Here is a 24673-nt window from a genome sequence, read left to right as displayed (position 1 = left end):
TCATTTTTTTTACCCCTCACTTTTGTGGGATGGGATTATGAGAACTGGGCATAGGATATTAGGTGAGGACATGTCTCTGTCTCATGTATAATAATAATAATAATAATAATTCCTTTACATGTGTCTTTAAGCCATCTCTTTTAAACCATTCCTAACAAGAGGGCTTGCTTATACTTGAATTTCACAGACAAGGCTGGATTTGGGAATAACTTCACCACAGTGGACAACAAGTCTACAGCCCAGAGTGTAGAAGGTATTATTGTGAGTGCCATGTTCAAGTCACTGATCACTCGCTGTGCTTCCACTACACATGAGCTCCACAGCCCGGAAAACCTGGTAAGCACTTGATTTCATGTTAACAAAGTTACTTTTTCACTTGGGCGTCACCAGTGAGACTTTACAGTGAAGAATTAGTTCAGTTTAATCAAATCCCTTGAGTGTAGCAAGCTATGCAGTCACAGTTGAAGTATTATGTAAATGTGATGCCCTTCTTGCATGCCTGTTTTGGACCCTGGGGACTTAGCCAGAATAAAAGTTGTGCAGTATGAATTGCAATTTCCTCTCTGTTCAAGCAGCTTTTGTGTTGTTCCAAGTGGATTAGTAGCATAGTCTGGAGCAAGGGATTAATGAACAAGAAGGGCAATGGCATCCTGGTTTGTATCAGAAAGTGTGTGACAAGCAGGACCAGGGCAGTAGTGGTCTCCCTGTACCAGTCACTGGTGAGGCTGCATCTCAAATTCTGGAGTCAGTTTTGAGCTGTTCACTAAAGAAGGACATTGAGGTGCTGGAGCGTGTCCAGAGAAGGGCAGTGGGGCTGGGAAAGGGTCTGGATCACAGATCTGATGGGGACCAGCAGAGGGAACTGGAGTTGTTTAGCCTGGAGAAAAGGAGGCTCAGGGGACACCCTCTTGCTCTCTACGACTACCTGAAAGGAGGGTGTAGTCAGGTGGTGTTCAGTTTCTTGTCACAGGTAACAAGAGACAGGACAAGAGGAAATGGCCTCGAGTTGCACCAATGGAGGTTTAAATTAGATATTGGGAAAAATTTCTTCACTGAAAGGGTTGTCAGGTGTTGCCCAGGGAAGTGGTGAAATCACCATCTCTGGAAGGGTTTAAAAGATATGTGAATGTGGCACTTGGGGACATGGTTTAGTGGTGGACTTGGCAGTGCTGGGTTAACAATTGGACTCAGTGATCTCAAGAAGTCTTTTCCAACCTCCATGATTCTAAGACCACCGCCAGCACAAATCAACTTCCAGCAAAGTCAAAGCCAGTTCACTTGGTTAAGGACCTGGCCCGCCTGTGGCAGAGTGAGTTGCTTACTCTCGGTAGATCTTTCCAAAGTTTAGACAAGCATTCAATTTACCAAACACCTGGAGGAAAGTAAGGTTCTGCTGCCTGCTGCCTATGCACTGTCTTCCCATAGCAGTCAGTAAAATGGATGCCACGAGCTCTCTTCTTCCAAACTGGTGCAGAATCTAGCAGCTAATCTCAAACCACCTCCTTTATTATCAGAAATTGGGATTTTTCTTGGAAGCAGCCAAGAAGCATTCATGTACTCCATCCTTATGGCAGAGCTGTGGAGGCACTGAGGTCCAGCTAAAGGGACAGTAATGCTACGTGAGGGGAAGGAAGGGAAGAAGAAAAAAACACAGTAACATCTTAAACCGGCAGAGTAGTCTGCCTATGTCCAAATCCTCTTGTTCTTGTGGATATTCCTCCTTTGGAATGTTTCTCAGCAGAGATTAAGTGGTGGGATTCAGGAAAAAATATGGAAAAGAAAGAGCCTTAATCAGTATACAGAACCAGTTTTTTTTTTTGTTGGTTTTCTGGTTGAGTTTTTTGTGGGTTTTTTTGTTTGCTTGTTTTGGTTTGGTTTGGTTTGGTTTTTTTGTTTTGTTTTGTTTCATTTTGTTTTGTTGAAAGCTGACTGTGCAGTTCCTTGCTGGGAATTTTCAGAATAATCCAAGGTCTTTCAGGAAAGCTCACAGGGCAAAAATCAGGTCCTGTAAAACTGTTCCCTCCATCCCCTTGGGGTTCAGATATAGAGGTGATAGAGGTGATTTGCACATCACAGATGTGTATGAATGTTCAGAACTAAAAAGAGTCTTGAATGTAGGAGTAGGTTGGGGAATGAGTGAGTCATTCCTCTCTCTTCCTATGATGTGAAGCTCTAAAATAATGAAGAAAAATCCCAAGACACCCACTGGTTTTGAAACAAAACATGCAGCTTTTTGCACTCTACTTCCACTCACAGACACCTTAGATTTTTCATACCTTTAAGCTTATGGCTCAGATGGATGGGATTAAATAGGCTTTACGTCATTTTTGCAGGTCCCTCATTTCACAGCTGTTTTAGCCTCTGATAACTCTCCATCTGCTATATCCCATTGCAGACCATGTTCCATAATACTAATAATGCTCCTCACTGTCTGCTTCTTCTGAGTGCACTAAATGAATTTCCAGGCAAAAAACACAAACCCTGTACCTGGAGAGTATATCACACAACAGCCAGAGCAAGTAATGGCCTGCTGCAGTACCTCAGAAAGTATTGATTCTCACTGCTTCTTCACAAGATGCAGACTGAATTCTTTCTTTTTCATGATGTCTTGTTTCTAAGGGCTTGTACTGCGATATCCGACAGCTGGTCCAGTTTATCAAGGAGGCTCATGGGAATGTGTTTCGGAGAGTGGCACTCAGTGCCCTCTTGGACAGTGCTGAAAAGTTAATACCAGGAAAAAAACCAGAGGAACCAGAGCAAGAGCCAAAACCTTCTGGAAGCAAAAGGTGGGTGTCTAGGAGAGATAAGGTAAATAACTGATTTGCATATGGCTGTGTGGCAGCCTGTACTAAACACAAATGTAGGAAGTCCAAGGGCTTGTGTGTTTTATCTTGATATTCTGTGTCAGTTCTTGATGTACAGACTTATGCTGTGGCAGCAGCCTCCTTTAAAATTTAATGAACTGGGACAGTAATAGGTTTGCAGCAAAAAGCATTGACACTCATACAAGAGACCTAAGCGAACAGTGCAATGGAAACACTGGGAGAAGGAGAGGTTAAGAGAACTAAGAAGCATAGTATCAGTTCCAAAACACTGTATGGACATAGTTTTACATGTGCATCACGTCCTTTGTGTTGCTTATCTGACAGGTAAACTTGGTATGCAAAACAGGTTCCAGAAGAAATCTAATCCTGACACGCTTCTTTATCAAAAAGAAATTTCCTCTGGTGCCTTGAGATTTTTAATATTAAAATGTTGGGGAGAAGGATTAAGGAAGTTGAAAAACTCGTGAAAACTTTGGCTTTGCTTCTAAGAGCTGATGCCTTTTTCAGGAAAAATAGAGAGAGAGAGACAGCAGGTTGCTAAAGAGAAAGTGCTTCTCTAAAGCTGCTTTGCTGCTCAGCAGTGCTGGTTTCCATGTTATGCAGCTTTGTAATAATGGCCATGGGATGGGGCATCCATTTGCTTTGGCTGATGATTTCTCTTGTCTTTACAGATCCGAGGTGGGAAGTGTCATCATTGACAAAGGCCAGACCTCAGCTGCCCCTGATGAATGCCGGAGTTACGTCTCAAGCCGCCCAATGCAAACTCCAGAACAGTGAGTAACTGTTGGGTTGTCCAATGTGTTATTGCCAGCGTCTTCCTTCTGGGGGTTAGTACAAGTAGGCAAGGCGGCAAAGAATTCTCTTTGGATGGTACAACACGTAGTTGAGTGTCTCCACAGGAGCTGCTGCAAACATCTAGGTAATGCCTTTTTTTTCAGTGCTGCCAACTGGATGCACCCTGATTTTGATGGGGAAATACCAGAGATTTTCAAAGTACAGTGCAGTAGATTTGTCAATACTGCATGCTACCATGGCTGTGAATAGAGTGTTAATTCCTCAGAGATGTCACCACAGCTGTTCTCCGTGCTTTGTTTGTACTTCTGGGGGATGATTCTATTAATTTTCAACTTCCAAGTTGTTGGTGAGGGTCATTACTGCTTTATGAGAGCCAGCCCATTCCTGAGCTGCATGTAGTCTCCAAAGATTGCTGCATTTCTCTTTGTCAGCCAAGGTGCAATCAACCTGCTGTTAGACATTGCACGACTGAAATCTCTTATGTCCAAAGAATTCTGCCATTTAATATTGAAGTAAATTCAAACAATACTCTTAAGAATTTTAGAAAATTCTATAAATGGCCACTGGTCCCTAAATAACTTTGGACAAGTCATTTAACTTCTCCATGCCTCTGAATACATGTCCGTCTTGTTAAAGTAGATGCAATGTGCATGAAGACATGGCTTGCACAAGGACCCAGAGCTCTACATCGTGTATTCTCCTGCCTTAACTGAGCCTTGAAAGTCTCACTGTTGCTGAGACAACAAGGATAACACAAAGCCCTTTACTGCTCTGCGGAATTGGAGCAAGCTGTTCCACTCTGAGCCTTGCCATAGCCTGGGAGATCTCAAGAGTACAGTAAAATATTCTGTCCCCATTCCAGTACTTAATGAGAACTGTGACTCCATCAGGTTCACAAATGGCTGTCATGATGCCCTAAACCTCTCTGGTACAAATGCTTGTAGAAAGTACCAGCGTGATCTTATCAGTGTGGGTCATTTTGACCTAAAGAAGATGATTTGCTTTTCACATGTAGAAACTAAAAACTGGAACGACCTGTTCAGTGGACAAGCTTCTCAAGGTAGAAAGGGTGGTTATGTTGTGCCTTGAACAATATTGAGCATGTTGTCAAACTTGATTATATCGCACTGAGAAGAATATTTTTGGAATTCAAGATGAAACAAACCTCAAGGAATAGAGAGGTTAGAGGGGGCCTGTAGGAGGGAGTTCTCGTTCCCCTGACCATTCAGACTTCACTGAAATGCAGTTCATGCTCTGCATCCCTTTTCTTCCAGTGATGAGCAAAGCCAGGGGGCCAATCTGGGACGGAAGGACTTCTGGCGAAAGATGTTCAAATCACAAAGTGCAGCGAGTGATACCAGTAGTCAGTCTGAGCAGGACACATCTGAGTGCACCACTGCTCACTCTGGAACCACCACAGACAGGCGCTCCCGCTCCCGTTCCCGGCGAATCTCCCTTCGAAAGAAACTCAAACTCCCTATAGGTAAATGTATGTCTCTCTCTCTTCTATATACGTATTGCATGTGCAGAGAAACACAGATAGATGTATCTGTCTTAAGAAATATTGCAACAGAGTTCCTTATTATCCAGGTATATTGTGTATTCTCCCAAGAGAAGCTGTGAAATGCTGCTCTCTCAGTTTTACAGAGGGGGATCTGAGGCAAAGGGAAATGTAAGCAATTTGCTAAAAATAACAGAGGATATCTGTGTCAAAATACATTATTGAATCTGTGACCCGAAGTAGTAGGCTAGTACCTCAATCTCACAGGAATTGTTCCTCTCTGTACAAGAGAAATATTCCAAATAGCATTTGATAGACAGAGAATATATCCTTTACAAGTCCCAAGACCTGCCTTTGCATGGTAGTTTATACATGAAACAAGCCTTCCCCTTTCCTCCCATTTTCCCATGCCCTAGCATGGCCACTGTGGAGAAATATGCTGCAATTGCTAATAAATAGATTCTGCTTGGAAGCATTTTTAGATTTGTCCTGAATGGCTTAATCTGCAACAGGGAACTGGCTGAAGCGCTCCTCCCTCTCTGGCCTGGCCGACGGAGTGGAAGATCTCCTAGATATCAGCTCTGTCGACCGTCTCTCTTTCATCAGGCAGAGTTCCAAGGTAAATGTGTCAGGCTGGATTGCAGAGAGTTTGGACGGGCAGGATCTGGCTGGTTTTAGCTGTCCAAGGAAGCATTCTGTTTAACATGGACATTGAAGCCAATAAGACTCAGTCACTGAAGTCTCCACAGTAGAGCCATGGGAATTTGAGACTGGGCTTTTGCGGCTCATGGTGAAGACTAGGTTAAGCCTACACAGTACTGGTCAGTCTGCCTTGGTTCAATGAGAAGGAAATGCAGGCTCTGTCAACAAACCTAAGGTTTAATTGTTGGTCACGCTTCTCCTTCCTTCCTTGTGCTTGCGAAAGATCAATCCTTTAAGCAGAAAGGTTACAAGATGAAGTGCCTCAGTGTATGTGCAGACCCGCTGGTGCTACTGTGGCCGTCCTTACAGCCCCTCTGTAGGTGCTTTATGACTAACCAAGGAGACCAGGAGTTCATGGTCTGGCACAGCCTGACCAACCCCTCTGTCTGTGCACAGGTGAAGTTTACCAGCGCAGTGAAGCTGTCAGAAGGAGGGGGGCCGGGAGGAGGCCTGGACAACGGGAGAGATGAAGAGGAGAATTTCTTCAAGCGTCTTGGTAAATGGCGCACCTGCCGAAGACACCCATCCAAGCTTCATCACACAGAAGAAAAAGATGGTTAGAAATCAGGGTTCTCATGTCCTTTTTTATTTTTTTTTAATCTTTTTTTAAGATATCTTTCTTTCTGTATTTTACCGCTTTCCCTTTTTTCCTGCTTTCTCCGTAGTTTTTGTATCCATTCTAGCCTTATCCAACTTTTTAGTCTTTGTAACTGTTTTCTTTCCCTTCCTTCTTTCTTTTATTTTGATTTAGAAAAAAGCTCTAGTAATTTTTTTTTTAAAATCAAGAATATCCAAATAAATTATGCAATACAACATTTGGGCTTTTTAAATCAAATTGAATTTGATCAATACACTTGAAAAATTAATGCTTACTTCAAAGCACTTAGTTCAAAATTAGGTGTGTAAATCTTCTGTTGCCTAATACAACAATGGGTGTTCCATCAGGTTTTTTTGTTTTGCTTTGTTTTTTTCCAATTTGTGACTATTTGACAGTTTTAGCAAAGATCTGCACAGAAATGGAAAACCCTGCACAAACCTTGTTATAATTATCTCTTTTCTTCTGTGTTTGCATGTCTGATGTCTGCATACCATTTGTTAGGGATGCTGTCCCTTTTTCTTCGCACACAACCTAATAGTAACATTCCTTTTCCTTTCCACAGAAGTATATTTAATTGCAATGTATTTTCAAAATTAGCTATGTTTGAAAAATGCCTTTATGAATAATACAAGATCATAATATATTCTGTTTTAAAATATCATGCAGTCATTCACATGCTCATGTCCTCAGCTTAGAACACATTCTTGTTGTCAGGGAGACAACTTTGTATCTTGAAGTTCTGTTATGTTTTCTTCAAGACAAGCCAACCCAACCCGACTCCCAAAAACACACAAAAAGGAGTAGATTTTCTTTTTCACCATGATTTCAGTAGCTTTACAGTATGTTACATTCACTGGCATTATGTTCTTTATTTTCTGACATTACACTTTGACACTGCATTGTGTGTGCTCCACCATCATCTGTCTCAGACCTGCAGTGTAATGTGTGTAAGTCACTGTTCAGGCAAGTGATACCAGCAAAGTATGAGCATATTTTGCCACTGTACACTGGCCACCATCTGCCACTGCAGAATGGTGGTGGTTTTCAACTAGCTCCTAGGCAAAAAGTGTTGTTCCTTTAGGAGAATGCATTGGTCCAGAACCTTCTTGTAGTCTGGTAGCATTCCCCCGCAATGGAAGGAGTTGGTTTCTTCATCCACTACTTCATGCTGAAGTAGGTGTGAAATACTTCCACCATGGAACCAACAGCTGAGGGGCAATGAGATCTTTACAGGCTGCCACAGCTGTTTCTGCTGTGCTTCTGTGAGATCTCCTTTGCATTTTCTTGTAGGAAATAATTTTTTTCCATCTCGCTAATGCAAGGATGTTTAAAGTTTATAAGGCAAAGTGTAACAGTTAAAGAAGTCTCATCACTGTGTCAACAAGGATCTCTGCTATGCAGTGAAAGCCACGTACCATTAGCAAAAATATTAGAGTGGTCGTACATGCCTGTGTGTGTCTGTGCTTGCATGTGCACAGTGATATCAGTGTGAGGCCTTTTCAGGGTAAGACAGTTTATAACCCAGTAGAACAGCAACAGTACAGTGCCTTCAAATTTCCAGTACTTCTGTGTCTTCCATACAGATCAACAGGTTTTCTGTGCTTATGGAGAAGAGAATAAAAGCCTGTTGATGGTGGATGGACATACTGTTAAATCCCTCCAAGGTCTGATCCTAAAGCATTAAATTGAACCTCTTTCTGCCTTTCCATTCTTGTCATTCATAGTGCTGTGCCATTACTTTGCTCATGTTTTTCCATGTGGTGTTTCCTCTTGTGTTTTTGGGTTTTTGAACATAACAGGCCAAATTTAAAAGAAAATGGAGAGAAGTGAACTACAATACAGTAAAAAATAATAATAAATGTAGAATAATTTGTCACATCATTTACGAATTGTAACCTTCATTGTGAGAAATCATCTGGACCACTGGGAATTCTGTGTTGGACGTGTATGTAAGCGTGCAAATGTGTGTATCTGTATGTGTGCACATGTATACATATATATACACATAAATGTATACGCATTCATGCATAAAAATGTTTATTTTAATGATCTTTTTACCTATACTAGGAACAAAGCATATATACAGAAGTGAGTTACAGTATATTTACACGAGACCCTTAACATTCCTTTGGGCGCTTACTGAAGATGTTGTGAGGGACCACAGAAGTTGTCAGGGTATTCAAGGGACACCCTTTTGGGGGCAGAGCTTGTGTATCCTATGTTAGGAAATCATCTCTGCTCTCTGGGTGAGGTCTCCTGCAGGGCTGAGTCACCGGAACGTTGGGTCAGTGAGGGCTGCCCTGCTCACAGCAAGGCTACTCCAGGATGGGCGTAGCAGGGGACAATCATGAGTTGCCTCCAAGGGACTCTTTTGCAAAGCTTCAACAAAATGCAAGGCTTGGGCTGCAAAGGGCTGTAGTGATAGTACTACCAAGCTCAGATGGACAAAGCCTCTCCTAGATCTTTCTAGTGGGGGTTAGGGACGTGTTAGGGACATTCCTTAGGCAAGTTTCTGTTCTTTGTCTCATACAGGCACAGCCCTAACAGGGCCCTGGATAGGAAACATTTGTTTGTACCTCAAATGAGTTAGTGTTAAAAGAGTCATAGCAGGAAGGCTCAGATAACATGCTACGGGCAGGAAAACAGGAGGAGATGGAAGAAAAGGGTGTTTGTGACTGCTCATATATGTAAGTGTTCTATCTGTTCTTTCTACTTTGTTTGTTTGTTCCATCCAATGGAATATTTTCCAACATGGAACATTTTGTTTACTGGAAAACTATGTAAAAGCTTCACTGGAGAGAGAAAAGCCACAGAATTTGTAAATAAGTCTCTTGAAATTTGATATACCTCTGCCTTCGGGGGAAAATTAAGATCTGTATTGTAATTTTCTGTTGTGACTTTTGTTTGTGGTAATTAAGTGCTTTCCAGGTAATTCTGGAGTGTGCGATCTCAAAGGGACTTTGAGTTTCAGCCATTCTTCTTTCCTGAAGAAGTCACAAAGTCCTGTAGACCTGATGGTTTGACTCTTGTCTTTCAAATCCATGTTTAAAAGTAATCTTGAATTCTCCACTCGATGTTCTCTTCTTCAGTGCTTTATCCTTTAGTATTCTGTAAATTTTTGGGCTTTCACGTGTAAACAGGGAGAGTATTATGGATAAAGACAAAAAGCCTGGAAGCTGACTACTCTGGTTTTGACCAGCCACTTTGAAACTACTTTCCAGATTTCTCATCTGTGTCTTTCTACCATTCTCTCAACTCTGGGTACCAACTGCATAATGATCTTCTGCATTAGAAGTGTTTATTGGGATTAGTTGATTTATCATGTGAACTCTATACATGGAGTTTTAAATCGTGCTTGAAAGAAGCCCTGGAGTGGGATGCCAGCTTCATTTTCCAAAGGAACTCGTATTAGGGAGCTTTCCATCCCAAAGAGTGCAAGACACTTCAAGTGAGAGAAGCTGGAATGATGAGGATGATACCTAGAAGTTGAGTCCAGTATCACTTTGGGTGTTCTGGTAATTGCAGAAGATGTATGCCTAAAAAAAAGGACAGTACTTGATTGTCACAAAGAACATCTCCAAAATTTACTACTGGTTTCTCTGTCCTAGCAGATGATATATTACTAAAGTGATACATGAGGAATAAGGTTTATGCATGCTCCACTTCAAGGTAAACTTAGAGGCAATAGAGAAGTAAGGTAGGACATTATGCAGGAAAAACAGGCAGTAAGCAAATGATCTGTGTTAAAGAGGTGGGGAGGAAGGGCCACATCCTGGTTTACCTATGTTGAAGTAGGCTTCCACACTGAGGATGGTGGAATTGTTCTGGGCAGACATCAGTATGACCAATATCGGAGTCTGACTTGCTGTATGTCTGTTTTGTGGAATTCATGAGTATTCTAAAAATGCCCCTGTTATCTTCAAGATAGCACATCAAGGTGAGAAAGGGATTTAAACCAAGACTGGTTTAAAATCATCAGGATTTTAGTCCGACTTTTTTTTTGGTGAGAGACTGTGTTCCCTTCTCCGTACCCCTCCCTGCATCCCCTCTGTACTCTCTACCTCCTTAGGTTGCCATAGCTTTGATGATCACTTGACCTCTAACCAAGAAGGAGGGAAATCCAAGAACGTTGTGAACCTGGGAGCAATCCGCCAAGGCATGAAGCGCTTCCAGTTTCTCCTGAACTGCTGTGAACCAGGCACTATCCCTGATGCCTCCATTTTGGCAGCAGCCCTAGATCTTGTAAGTCATTCACTGGTCTGTTGTTACCTGCTGAGTGAGAGCATGTGCATACGCTGTGGTCCACTATCAGTCACTAATGCTCTTCATGCCCGCCCAGAAAGCAGGAAAAGCATCACAGCAATGCCAGCTGGTGGTGCTGGCATTAGCTGGAGCTTTAGCATCTATGACTGGATGAGTTTGCAGACAAAATGGATCCTTTTTTTATTACACGGCTCCCTGTAACTAGATTATTGCTAGTGCAAAGCTTTTATTGTTGACTTCATACTTTGCTCGCAGCCATTCTGTTTCTCCTGTTAGTGTCAATCTGCAGAATAAGGATTGAAGACTAGATAACTGCTTGGAGAAGCACAGGAATTACACTCAGGAGTTCTGACAGAGTTCTTAATACATTAGGCAACTGAACTATTAGCCAGTCAATGGAAAAAAATTAAAATGTCAGTGTGCATGCTTTTATGCATTTATGCAGCTATTTCTAATTTGCAGATCCAAATCACAGAAGTGACACAATTCAGTCCCTTCTTCCTGATACTGAGTGTCTCTTCTCTATCTCCTTCCTTCTTTTCCTTGCAACTGCTGTTTTAAAACAGTCCCTTCCATTTGTAAAGCAGTGGCCTTCAGCCTGTGGTTCATCAGCCAGTGAGGTTCTGTGACTGTGAGGTGCTTATGTGACGAGCACAAGACTGTGACACATGCAGCTGTGAAAAGCCAGCCAATTATTAGCAATTTCTCTGCATGCTGCTCTTCTACTTCCTTCTATATTTGGATGCCTGCAAGCTGAGAAAAGATTGAAAGCCACTGCTCACAGAGCATCCACATGCTCTCTATCCCCCAATTCCCACCTCTCACCTTTTTGACTGTTGTGCTATTTGTGCTCATATTCAGTTTTTTTGCTCACTGCTGGAGATGTCAGGCTCATGGACTCTCCCTTCCTGCTACTGCTGTGCCCTGAGCTGTGCTGCCTTGCCTGCCCCATAGTTGTAGGGACGTTACACTCTGTGCACCACTGCTTTGTACCTTCTTCTTAACCTGGCGTCCTTAGGCTGCATATTCAAGCACATCTCGTTAACGTTGGTCCCAGGTTGCTGTTGCTATCAGTTCCCATCTAGCTCTACTGTTTGGACTAGTTCCCTCCGTCTTCCAGTAGACAGATGTTTTCTTCACTAGTGCCCACTCTTCCTGTTGGAGATTGTTGTCCCTCTGGCTGGAAGCCATGGAAGCAGTGGCTGATAGAGAAGCCTGTCTCATGCTCTCGCAGTCAGAAGTGGTTCTTACCAGTCAGGGTTGCAGGGAGCTCAGAGGGTGGTTTGGGGGGATAGTCACACCTGCTGGGTGTGCTTCACCCAATTTCATTCTGCAAGGCTGCCAGGCTGCCACCCTGCAAATGCTAAAATAACACAGGGAATGTAAGGTGCATGGGCAGGAAGGAGCTCATTCCTAAAAACTGTCACCAAGACCCTTCTGGGGATGTGCTACTCTGTATGCTAATAAGTCAGATGATAAAAGAGGGATTGGACAGTTCTGTCCCTATTGCCTGTAAATGTCTTACTTCTTTTTTATATTTGCTAAATGCTTAAGTGACAGACCAGCTTACTCTGTGCCCATGTGTGAAGTCAGATGGAAACTACCAGTGAGAATGAGCTGTTTGAAGATGTCTGTCTGACTTCCAGAGCTGGCTTTTACAAACTAGAATTTAACTATCTCTCCATTCCACTGAATGATGCAGAAGAGTTTGCTATCAGAATTTCTGAAAGGTCTGCAGCTAAAGATGAAGGACGCCTTGTTGTAGTTACAGACTTAGAACACTCCAAGTCCCTCTTCAGCTGGTGTTTTGTCTACAAAGTATTGGAGATATATAGAACTTCGGAAGTCACGTGCAGTGCAGGTTTTAAAAGATGACAGCCTGTCATCTCACTGTATTGCTTAATGGCAATGTATGCTGTTATGAAAAATTCCCCCATTTTATGTCAGTAAAACACACCAAACAGAAAATATTCTGTTTTTTTAACTTCTGTTTTCAGGCTTTTGAAGTAGTAGTTTGAATCAGGTCTGATGCAAATGAAAAGCTTCCTAAGTCATTATTATCCAGCTTAGCTGCTAAGGCAACCTTTAAAAAAGAAAGGTGAACAGATCCAATTTCAGTTCTTCCATAAATTTTTAAGCGTGCTTTTTTATGCATATTTTCAAAATTCCACTCCTATACCAGCTTCAAGATCTTTGATCAGCCTGGGTGCTTGTACGGGTTTGCCACAGTGAATTAGACTAGTATAAATGACTCAGGTGGGGAGATACCAGCTTTCCTCTGACCAGTTTGATGGTGTGTGACATCTGTCACCACTACATTTCTCCAGTAAGATGTGTAAATTGGTCTGTTCTAACATGTAAATCTTTGATCCTTGCTGAAATGCCATAATTTTACTGCTTTCTGGCAGGGTTGTGTTTGAGAGGACCTACTAAGTATTGGGACAGCCGAAACAAAGTCTAAACTGCAAAAATACTTGCCAGTATCCTGACTTCATGTCACTCCGGGTCTTAGACAGGCCCAGTTGTTCCCATGTCCCTGTTTCCATGGCAGAAATATTTGTCCACAGGAGGGCATATGACCTGGAAGGAAATCAGACATTGCTACAAACAGGTCCCCAGAGTAAATGACTGGGAACAGAAACAAAGAGCTGTGTCATGGATTGTACTTGACCATTTTTAGGTATAACCAGACAGATTTGAACTAATGTTTTTGAGGCAATTCTCCAAGGCACTGGTTACCAATTTACTCACAACCTGTCTTCGGTATACACGCTGAGCTACTTTTCCTGCTACTTTTCCTGCTAGACTTAACTTGCAGTTAAGCAAAGCAGAGCTATCCAGTCAGCACCTTTTGACAGTACTTGAATTTACTTTGCTATTTTGTGCCTTTCTTTTTCAACTTGAAGAGAGCAGTGGAAAAAAATTTTTGCTCAAAATGCCACACGGAGTTTGAGAAAGGGCTCGAGAAAAAACACCACTGTTTGATTACTCTTTTATAAAATTCATTGTTCTTGAAAACAAATCTGGACCTAAACAAATCTGCAGTCATGAAACTGCAGAACTGGCTTTATGTGAACATTAATGTGATGCTGTAAAATTCCAAATCCATTCTGTATTTGGTCCCTCCCACCCAGGTCATTTGCTGTTTAGAACAAATCAGGCTCTGTGTTGAAGTGCTCCAATGTGAGGACTTAAAATGTTGGATTTCTTAAATTCATGTCAATTTATACAGTAAAGAACCATTTCCAAGGGGAAAGCAGTATAGTAGATCTGATATTAAAAGTGGACTTGTGAACAGTTGCATGGGCAGGCTTGTGAGAGTATTGCTGCTGTGTCAAGTTTTGACAGTGACCATGGTAACTTGTGTTCTTTTCAGCTATGCATCACCTGCCTGATTCATTTCTCTCCATTTGTGATATGTTTCTCTGTGGTGTGAATCCATCCCTGTCCATTCTGTCACATCTTCATCTTTCTCTTGCTGCTGCTGCTTCAGGTTTCTCAGAGCCTCAGGTAAGCAATTACAGGGAGCTCATGCCCCATGATATTCAGAAAGTCCTCCTTCAAGCAGGAGGTCTTTTCAGTGACTTTTAATTTGGAACTCCTGCTCCTCCCTTTTACCCCCCATCCTACATATCCCTCCTTTAATTATAGTAATTAACTGCTTTCATAACATTTATAACACATACCTTTAAGATTCCCATATGCTAAGAAGTTGTGACTTTACCACTGGTAAACTAAAACCAGGAGGAGACTTAATGCTGGGGCTTCATCTGTTCATGCATGTCTCTGTAGTTAAGGTTTTACTCTGTGAGAATAAAATAATAAAATCCTTACCTATTCTGTGTTCCATATTGCATGTGAGTAACAAGTAATTTGTAATGTTTTTTTCCAGATGCTAGATGTTAGTTTTGTTTCTGGCTGTCAGTGCCTGGCTTCAGATTTCTGCCTTCCTCATCAGAGCAATGGGACAGCTTTTTTCTTCCAACATTTGTATAAAATCTGAACAAAAAGCTGCAAAAGGATGTTGTGTCAATAATTTCTTAAATCAGTTCCAAAACTTTAGGAGCATTGGTCTAAAATTTCTTGCTTTCAGCTTTTGATTAAAGCACTTTTGGAAGCACTATTTAATAATGTTCCATGATCTCAGGGCCTGTCTATTATTGATAGACCACAGATGATGAACCCTCCCTTATAAGTAGATCCTGATCTGTTTAAATTATCTCATTAAAGCTGCCAATATCAAAATGTATGGAATACATGTTTGTACTCTGTGAAATTCCTGTTAGGGAAACTTTCAAAGCCAGCTTGTAAACTGTGGACATTATTGTATTCTTAGTTTTACAATCTTCTAGCTAGGGCTGGTTTTGGTCGTGAAAATTGCGGGAAGAGAGCGGGAAATTAAATGGAAATTAGGAGAACCATTTGCTTTTTAGTAATTACCCATGTCTGTAAAGATGTTATTTTTGCAACTGTAGACTGGCTGGGAAGAAAGCTCCTTCCAGAGTCTAAGCTACTCTTCAGGAAACAAATTACAGTGTTCATTTTTGAACACATTTGAGAGTTGCAGAAGCACTCTTTATTGGTCTAACATTTCTCCCATTAAAGAAAAGTGGTCTTCCAAGCCAAGGACAGGAGGATTTTCTTCTGGAAAATAGTCAACCCTTCAAAACTCAGCTGCCTGTTGTTATTTCAGTACTAAATTGTCTGATGCTTGCTAAGACCATTGAAGTTCAACCAGTGAAATTTTGTTGACTTGTGCCAGTAATGTATTTCCCTCTCCATATCTGCTTGTTATAAGTGCCAAATAGTGCTTTTCCTAGTTTCAACAAGCCTCCATTAATGCTTTCACGCCCAGGATTCATAAGCAGAACTTAATGTGGCAAATGCTAGGATTCATGTGGCCATGCTGCCATTTTGCACTTGCAGTATTTGCAGCCTCACTAGCAAAGGTGGAAATACAGTTTGACTTGTTCCTGCAGCAGCAGCGCCAGATGCATGCTTCTGCTTTTGACAGATCGTTTCTGAAGGAAAGCATTGCAGAAGAGTACAAGGTTGTTTTTAAGTTTATGATGTGTCTCTTTCTGCCCCTCTAGTGGTTGAACTGAGCAAGAAGACTGTTCAGTGTTTATGAGCCTTGCTTTTAGTAGCTCAAGTGGTGAGACCTACACAGTGAGATCCCGATGTCAGGTTTTTTATGGAGAGATTGCTCGTGCTGTGTGATTCCACGGCAGGCTTGCGAAGCAATTGATTAAAGCACAGAATGCTCTAACATTCAAGGAGCTTTTCCAATGTATTTGTATTTAAGGTGATTTTCTGCAAACGTTTCAGGAAGCTCCTGTAGTGGCACGAGCGGCCCTGTTCCTCGAGTGCGCGCGCTTCGTTCACCGCTGCAATCGTGGCAACTGGCCCGAGTGGATGAAGGGCCACCATGTGAACATCACTAAGAAAGGCCTGTCCCGTGGCCGTTCACCTGTTGTGGGCAACAAAAGGAACCAGAAGCTGCAGTGGAATGCAGCTAAGCTCTTCTACCAGTGGGGAGATGTAAGTGGTTTGTTTTTTTCTCTTCTACTTACATTAAAAATATATCAGACTGTAAAGGTAGTTGGATCCTATACAAAACTCCAGTTCCAGTAAAATGGGGACTCACAAGCCACCCTTCCAACTGGCACGTCAGTCTGTCAGGACCAGCTCTTCTCCTAATGGAAGTGACTTTGACATGTTCCCTCGGAGGATCCATTTGGTCCACTCTCCTTTTTCCACCACTTATCAAATGTGAATGGCTAGGAAAGAGTAAGAGCAGAGGGTGTGGTACTAATTCTCTTTTTTTCTAATTCCAAACCTTTTTAGCCCAGGGCTGCTTGAGCTTGATGTGGTGCTGTATATTTACTGATGGATTTCTCTTTGATGTACTTACTCAGTTTCTCTTTACCCATAAAAACTGTTAGCAGTCATCATTCTTTGGCAAGGAATTCTACAGGGCTACTACATGTCTTCTGATGAACTGACTCTTTTTGTTTGGAGCTTGACTCCTTTAAGTTTTATTTGATTATGGTCTCCTACCATACAGGGACTAAGCAATTACCTTATCTGGCCCTATCAATACCAGTTGCAGTTTCCTTGGAAACCCCACAGAATATACCTGCTGAAGGTCTGACACTTACTATGGGTCATTTCACACAACTCAAAATAGTAACCTCTGTGGTGCCTGTTACATATGTTTATCTGGAAGTGAGCTTTGTGCTTTTCCCCTCTTTTTGCAAAACCACAGATTTTTACAGTGAACATCATGATCCTCCTCGCCCTTCCCACAAAAAAACAAACAAGCAAACAAACAAAAAGGCATAAAATCCAAGGCTCAGGGGAATTAAAAACCCATGTATTCTGCCTTGCTGACCTGTATTCTCCTAGGTTAAACCAACACATGCTTCTCAGTGGAGCACATTGTGGGGAACCTTGAGCTAATGCTGAACATATCAGTACGTTCCCACCACAAAACAGCACCCAGGCTTAGTATCTTGGCAACTCTCCTCCTTCCATTTCTGAAGCTAACTCAGAAAATCCTAGCTGAGCAGCCTTACTCTCTGTTATGTCTCAAACACAGATTATCCTAATAAAATCAAAAATACCAAAGTTCCATGAAAAAGTATGTAGTGTGAATGTATCTGCTTCTGTACTCCGTGAGGTCACTGCCTTAGCCTGACTCCTTTGAGAACTCCTTCCAAATAGAGAACATAGGATTACATAATCCTTGTGTTTTTGCATGTGTTGCAGACAGTCAGAACTATTGATCTCTGTTTGTGGACTCTGCTTCTAGACATTCCTTCTTGGATTCTGACAAAGAACGGGCACAAGCATACATATACACATATAGGGTTCTTTAATACCTTGAAATAGTGTTAAGAGAGTGAGCCACGGACTTGTTCTCAAGAGATATCTTTATTAATTTAGGGGAGAAAATAAGGGAACTTGACAAAGGTTCAAACAGGGCACTACACAAGCTAGACAAAATGTTCCACTACACTACCAACTCAGCACATATTAATCCACAACACTTAAGTCAAGATCCAGTCTACCCACAACACTTAAGTCAAAATCCAATCCCTCTAGCTCCAAGCCACCTAAACATCAAGAAAGGAACAGAGAAAGAGAAGCAGAGGGAGCAAGAGGAGAGAAGGAGAAAGAGGAAGATGCAGATCATACAGCCATGATAAATGATCAATGCATTTTTGGAGAATGTGACAGTGCTCAGTGGAAATCTGTCTGTGTTCTTTATAGGGCTTACCCCATACAGCATTACCTATGCACCTTCCCAGCTTTTATAAGCATATCATCAGTTCCTTTTTGGAAAGCACATCAGGGAGTCTCTCCTGTAAAGGCGGAAGCAGGCTTTCCTGTGGGCAGTCAACAGTTTTGTGGAGGAAACAGGGACTCTTACTGGGTTCCTAAGTCACAGGATAGTTTCTTAAACAGAAGACATACAGTGGAAAGACTTCGCAAAAATCGGGAACGCATGTATTAAGGGAAGAAAGAAAAGTGAAAGAAATTAATACAAAATAATGACCTGGTCACCTTCTACCTGTCATGTGCCAGTTTGGGGTGGGGGGGGTGGTGTTTGTTATTAAACTAAATCTGCAAAAATTTTTCATCCTGAAATTTGACACTGTTTGCAAATTTTAGTTGAAAAAAAGGGGGAACTAAATTATGCTTTTGATAGCAATTAGTCTTCTGTCATGCTTTCCTCCACTCCAGACAATAAAAATAAAGCCAGGCCATTCTGTTCTGGCTGAACCATCTCTGTGGCCTGCATGGGGCAGAGCCCTTGACTGCCAGTGTGCTGAGCTGAAATTCTCGCCTCCTTGTGCTTCTTTCTCCCCATCTGCAGGCGATTGGTGTCCGCCTCAACGAGCTGTGCCATGCTGAGAGCGAGAGCCCTGCCAACCTGCTGGGCCTCATTTATGATGAGGAGACCAAGAGGCGCCTGAGAAAAGAGGATGAGGAAGAAGACTTTTTAGATGACAGTAAGGAGACTCCCTTTACTACAAGAACCCCCGCTTGTAAGAACCTCTGCTTTAGGAGCACTTAATTTTTTTTCTCTTTTCATCTTCTTGCCACCCAGCTGTATTTCCCAGTCCCTCACCTTCACCCCAACTTCTTCCCCTGCTCTTTCTGTGCCTGGATGTACAACATGACAAACGGGTAGCAGAGCTGAGAGACTTTGGTGGAAAAGGGAGGGGGAAACTAGGCAGTGAGTTGCAATTGCTGTTCACAGAAATTGCAGTTATAAGGAGGGTAATAATTTATTTCTTGAGTCTCACTCTCACCTGAGTGCCAAAAGTGCTCAGGCTCCATTCCTCCCAGTTATCTCTGTCAAAATATTTGTGTAAGATCAGCTTGTTTTCTATTTCTGAACATTGAAGAGTCATCTCCTCACCTGACATGAATTGGCAGTGCTCTACTAAAGGCCTTTAAATCCTGACTTCAGTATATTTGCCTGATTTTCAGGCAGAGGTATAGTACAGTGGTAGATAAAAAAAGGATCACTAAAAATCTGTATAACAACAGGATGACTAAGTCACACACATTTGTGCCTATGCGTGCATACGGGTGGGAGGAGGTGCCAGATCACTGATTCTGCAAGTCTAGATAAGCATGCAAGTTCCAGCAAGCCCCGTAAAGCAAAGTAAAATGTCAAAACACATCCTGGTGTAGGTGTAGGTGAAGGTGGTAGCAACCAATATACCCCTTCCAGGCACCATTTGTGTACCCGTGTGTGCTGTGACGTACTGGTTCCCGCGTACATGTGCTGCTGTTCCCCATTGGATGTAGTGTGCCAGCACTGTTTATCTGTCTTCTGTGGTTTCTCTTCCTGTGGTTCTGGATTTGTTCTTATCTCTGCATAAAGGCCAACTTTGGAGTAGAGGGGAGCAGGTGGGAGCAGTGCAATTGTATTTATGGGAAATGAGCTCAAGAGAAGGTCTTGTCTTGTCCCTGAGCAAGACATTACCACGTGTCACTGTGTGGTGTGCCAGTGCTGGCAGCTGCAGGAACATGAGTGGCTGTTCTGGGTATCTTATCGGCCGTTTAGGAGATATATCCAAAGCAAGGAGAATGCATACAAAATTTTCCTGCATCAGAAATGAAGAACTTCGTTCTCATGACTGAGTGACAGAATAGGCTTTCTTATCCCTGTTCAGGCACTCAGGGAGATGTGGAGCTGCTTTAAAAGGGTGCCCTGAGACAAGCAAACAGAGATCATGTTGTGGTCTAGAAAGCAATTTAAAAGCTGAAGTGCTCTCCTGAAAGCCAGACTCTGAAAATAACTGATCTGCATTCTTGCTGAAGGCAGAGATTTTTCAAAAGCTGCCTTGTATGCTGCAGGGAGTAGACTGAGGAGCATAAAATATGCAGTTGGATATTCCTTTACACTGTATGTCTTGTGTGTATTTGATAGTTCAGATTATTTTAGTCCTTACAAAGTCCACAATTCATTACTGGTAATGTGTACAGAAGACTTGGCAAACATCACAGAATTAATCTGGTTTTATCTGATCCCTGCAGAGTCTTCTCACTTTTTTGGTTTAGTCTTTTTCTTTGCAAAAAGTAATTAGATCGTACATGGGGAGAGTAAGTGAAACACTGATCTCTCTGATGTGTATGTAGGTGGTAATACCAGACATTACTAAAAAAAAAAGGGCATGGTTAGTTGTTGTCACAACTAATTTTTTATTTACTTTTTTTGCTGTCCATTAGCCTAAATGGTGTTTTTCACATTGATCAAGTACTGAAGAATCCTTCATACTTTCCAGGCTTTGAATGGCATTAGATGGGTTACGAAGTCCATGGCTTTTGAAGCTGATTGTTTAGATGCAGCTGAGACAAAACTTCAAGTATTTTGACAATCCCTTTTCCCTTTCCCACTTTGTTTTAGGTTAAGCATTTGAATGTATGATTTGATTAAGCAGTTTGATTTTTTTTTCCCCTTGATTGTCTCTAAATAGCACATGGATTCCTTGCACAAATGCAGCCTGACTTCAAAGGAGGCTGTCTTTTCCAGTTATCAGGGTAGTAATTAATAATGATAGGAACAGTACCTCTTTACTGGCTAGTCATAACTCCATATATTTTTAGAAAATTTTCTGTATTTGAAAGTGGCTCTTTTCTAGAACTGCAAAAGATGTGGCTGAATGCAAAGCTGAAAAGAGGACGAAGGGCATCTACTGCTTAATCTGTATTAACTTTAAATGAGGTTTATACAAAATGCCATAAGCTCATGTTAGTTTAGTAGGTACTTCAACATAATATACTCTAATATGTACCATAGTAAATCATAGTGTTATTTCAATATAATGTAATGTAATGTAACATAATGTAATACAATACAATAAAATATCATATCATATATTATATACTAGTACTATTGCATGTGCTGGTAAATACATGGATTGATATTTGTTTGACTGTGTTTCTTTTAGTGTAGGCAAAGTAGCATAGACAGAAGTGTGGGTTTTCCTCTTTTTCAGTGCAGTTTGCATTGTGCACCATATGTGACAATGTCCATCACCTCTTGGTTCCAGATCCTGTATAAACTCCTAGCTCATGACAGAACTATTCTTTCCTAGGCACTGTGAATCCTACCAGATGTTGTTGTCCTTTTGCACTGAAGATGGCAGCCTGTCAGCTCCTCCTGGAGATAACTACTTTCCTTCGAGAGACCTTTCCCTACATGGCCAGGCCGCGGACCGAGCCTCTCATGGTACGTGGACCATGCACCTTGAAGAGGGCCATGCCCACAGGACTCTCTGGGTTCTGTGGAGGGAAAGGGTGGAGTGAAAACTCGAGTGGATCTCTGCAGGGAGAAAGGAGCTATTGTGTGGTGAACAGAAGATGGGCAGGGCACATCAGATGGTTGATTAAGAAGATAAGACTGTGAAAGTACAACATGTGCTGGAAGTTCAAGTTTCAAAGTCGAGGTGAGGGCAGCAAAGGGATTGAGAAGCTGGGTGTGGGGCCCCTGAGATGGACTGCAAGAGGGGACAGCTCACATGCTAAATAGCTGATAAGGAGAGCCAGTTGTCAGAGGTATCTGAACAGGGTGGTTGGGAGAAGGGAACAGAATGGTTTACAGAGAATTTGCTGAGGCTTAAATCCTGCAGATTTTTGGTTTGGGTTAGACGACAGAATTGAGAGGACTGGGGGAAGAAAGGAAAGAAATGAAGACAAAGAAACAAGGAAAGAAATAAACCTTCATGAGACTGAGGCATAATCAAATCCTGGCATAAAGAGTAATCCAATGGCTGATTAGGTGACAACTAATGTTGTGAAAAGCAGAACCCATGAAATCTGATTTCCAGTGGTTCATTCTTGTGTGGATTTTCTCACATCGAATACTGTGGTTTAACCTTGCCTTTAGCCTGTTGTTTTACAAAATACACAGGCATGCAGTTATCTTTTGACAAATTAAGTTGAAGGTGACCATCAGCTTCAGAGCTGGTAAGCACAGAATGGGATAAGAATTGAATTGCAGACATGGTTTCATCTTTTAAGACAAATTTCTGTAGGAAATCAGGATAAAAATTGTAAAGAAAGAATGAGAAGTTAAATTTCCAAGTGAATATGAAGGATTTAGCCCTACTATTCTGGTTTTTGTTAATGACAGAACAGTTTTTGCTGATGACAATTGTGCTTGACAGGCTGATTTAGCTGAGCATTATTGTAATTAGGTTCTGAAATTAATTTCAAAGGCTGTGGGTGACCTACAATGAAGTGGCTCAGCTCCCAGGTATACAAGAAGGGCAGTGTTAAAAAGTAATAAATTCAGCAGAAGTCCTCCTTAAACACTTAGTTGATATTTTTACCACATAATAAATGACTGTATAACACCAGGGTTTAGAAGTCATCTCAGTTAAGTAGTTAGGCTTGGAACTAAGAATATTTTGGATAATGAAGGTCAGTAGAAATTTGTGCTTTTGTGTCAGATAGAAATGCAACTGATTAATAGCTTTTCAGACTTGTATATGGGAGAAAGAGAGGAGAAATTATTCTGTGATGCATAGGTGGAAGAAACCTTAAGGTCACATTATGCAAGAGGCTATTAGAGAAAATGGCCATAGAGTGCTGCTTCTGACTTTGTATGGGGGAAAGAAAGGAGCCAACAACACTCCAGATTAAAATATTGAGTCTCTGTATTTTTGGAGTGATGCTTCCTTTCCAAGAAAATCAAATACATAATGTTGTGGTCCACAAAGCTGAAATTTCAGTGGGGCAAATCTCACTTCCATTGGTGTTTGTAGGTGTACCTGTACCACAGATAGGAGCAGAGCCTTGGCAGCCTTGAAGAACTTCTATAGCAGTATAGCAATATTAAAGCATAGCAATATAGCACTATTAAAGTGTAGCAATATTAAGGCATCTACAGCAATGTCATCTATAGCAATATAGCAATCATTAGAGCATAAAGGTAACACTTAAGGAAATGCATAAGGGAGAGAAAGGGAAAGAAAGGATAAAGGTGGAAAGATATGTATAGTCACTGCCCATGGGATCCAGCAATGAAACTTGGTAGTTGCATCTTCCATGTCTGTTAGTTGAAGTGGTGGTCTTGATCCATTGGGGCGGGGGGGAAGCCCCCCACAAAACTCAAAGAAGTTATGAGTTATTGTACACTTCCAGCTCAGGTGAGAATGCCTTGTACCTCCCCAGGTGGGGAGTTTTACAATGGGTAGTGTCACGGGCCATGCCACAAGCCTCGGACACCTCCAAAGGCAGCTGCAGCTGCCTATTGTACCAGCATCAATCATGGTCCATCATGGTCCAACATTTGAGATGTATAGCCCAGGCTGGGTGCGCAGAGTTCATGTAAAGGGAGGACACTGGCATGATAAAAGGGATTTTCCCACCTTGCAGGACTTGCCTCTTCTTAGCCTCTTCCCTTCCTCAGGCAGGCATCTGCATCCAGGATAGCTGGACAATGGCACCCACTTATCTGATCCTTTTAGCAGTATTGGGGGGGGGGGCGAAAGGGGTGAGCAGCTGCTGCTTTTCAGTTTGCAAAAGCCTTTTGGTGATCTTAGAATGTGTAAATCATTAACCGCTTCAGTCTCTGACAGTGTGTGATAGAAATAAATTCTCATTTTGAAGCAGTTCTCCTGAAGCTTCTCTAGTTGCAGTGGAAAGCGTGGAGGCTCATATTGCTGGCACATCTGTGTGGTCTACATTCTGCTGCAGGATCTGGAGAGCTGCAGGCTGCGTCTGGACCCTGAGATGGACCGGCATAGGTATGAAAGAAAGATCAGCTTCGCTGGGGTTCTGGATGAAAACGAAGATTCAAAGGATTCCCTGCACAGCAGCAGCCACACCCTCAAATCTGAGGCTGGCTTCGAGGAGAAAAAAGGTTTGTCAGCACAATAAGGCTTCTGTGTTCTCAGGGCTTGTGAAGTGGCGCTTGATTTTATGTTTTCATTTGCATAGACCGTGTTAAAAAGCGGGCAGCCATGGAGTCACGTGGCTTTGAATAATTTCTGAGATGCTTCTGGCCTTCAGGGTCCAATATAACGAATGTGAGAAGCAAAGATGTTAAATTTTATAAAACAGTGCTATGACTGAAACCGATTGAGAGCATTGCAAGATTGCTAAAAAGGAGCATTCCTTGTTTGAAACCGTCTCTCATTGGGATGCTGAGACAAGTATCACTATTTGATTCACTTTAAAAATAAAATGTTTGTTTTTTGCTCTGATTACAGTTTTTCATTTTGGGGAAAGCACAGATAGGAGGGAATATCTGTATCTTTCTGTGGAAATCTGTACCAGTTTTGAAGTCATGGCATCTTACAGAATTAGTGGTTGATCACTTGATCTCTTGAATTCTTTGCTACCACATGAAAAATACACACCTGTGTGGCTTTTGATGGCTAGCAGATTGATGTTACCAACATATGTATACTGTACAAGCAAACCTCAAGCTCACTGTGTTTGCTGAGAATAGCAGATCGT

The 24673-nt window shown here is 41.9% G+C and overlaps 1 protein-coding gene across 17 annotated transcripts in view; it reads left to right on the top strand.

The window, feature by feature from the left end:
- Positions 1–24673, top strand: part of UNC80 (unc-80 homolog, NALCN channel complex subunit) — a 119193-nt gene that overhangs the window by 31137 nt on the left and 63383 nt on the right. For 9 of the 17 annotated variants that reach the window (XM_039381329.1, XM_027751931.2, XM_039381332.1 and 6 more), the window contains exons 16-26: positions 188–336; positions 2620–2786; positions 3497–3598; positions 4895–5109; positions 5634–5740; positions 6220–6379; positions 10491–10663; positions 16013–16225; positions 18567–18738; positions 21304–21437; positions 23909–24074. In XM_039381329.1, coding sequence (XP_039237263.1) covers positions 188–336; positions 2620–2786; positions 3497–3598; positions 4895–5109; positions 5634–5740; positions 6220–6379; positions 10491–10663; positions 16013–16225; positions 18567–18738; positions 21304–21437; positions 23909–24074 — 1758 coding nt within the window. The remainder of the gene's footprint in view (positions 1–187; positions 337–2619; positions 2787–3496; positions 3599–4894; positions 5110–5633; positions 5741–6219; positions 6380–10490; positions 10664–16012; positions 16226–18566; positions 18739–21303; positions 21438–23908; positions 24075–24673) is intronic. The other 8 variants (XM_027751947.2, XM_027751935.2, XM_027751944.2 and 5 more) reach the window with 5 other exon arrangements.

This window comes from Pipra filicauda, unplaced genomic scaffold (assembly GCF_003945595.2).
Source record: "Pipra filicauda isolate LSUMZ 115617 unplaced genomic scaffold, ASM394559v2 scaffold21_size4447388_pilon, whole genome shotgun sequence".
Lineage (NCBI taxonomy): Eukaryota > Metazoa > Chordata > Aves > Passeriformes > Pipridae > Pipra > Pipra filicauda.
Note: the sequence above shows the minus strand (reverse complement) of the source record. Positions and strands in the feature narration are given on the sequence as shown.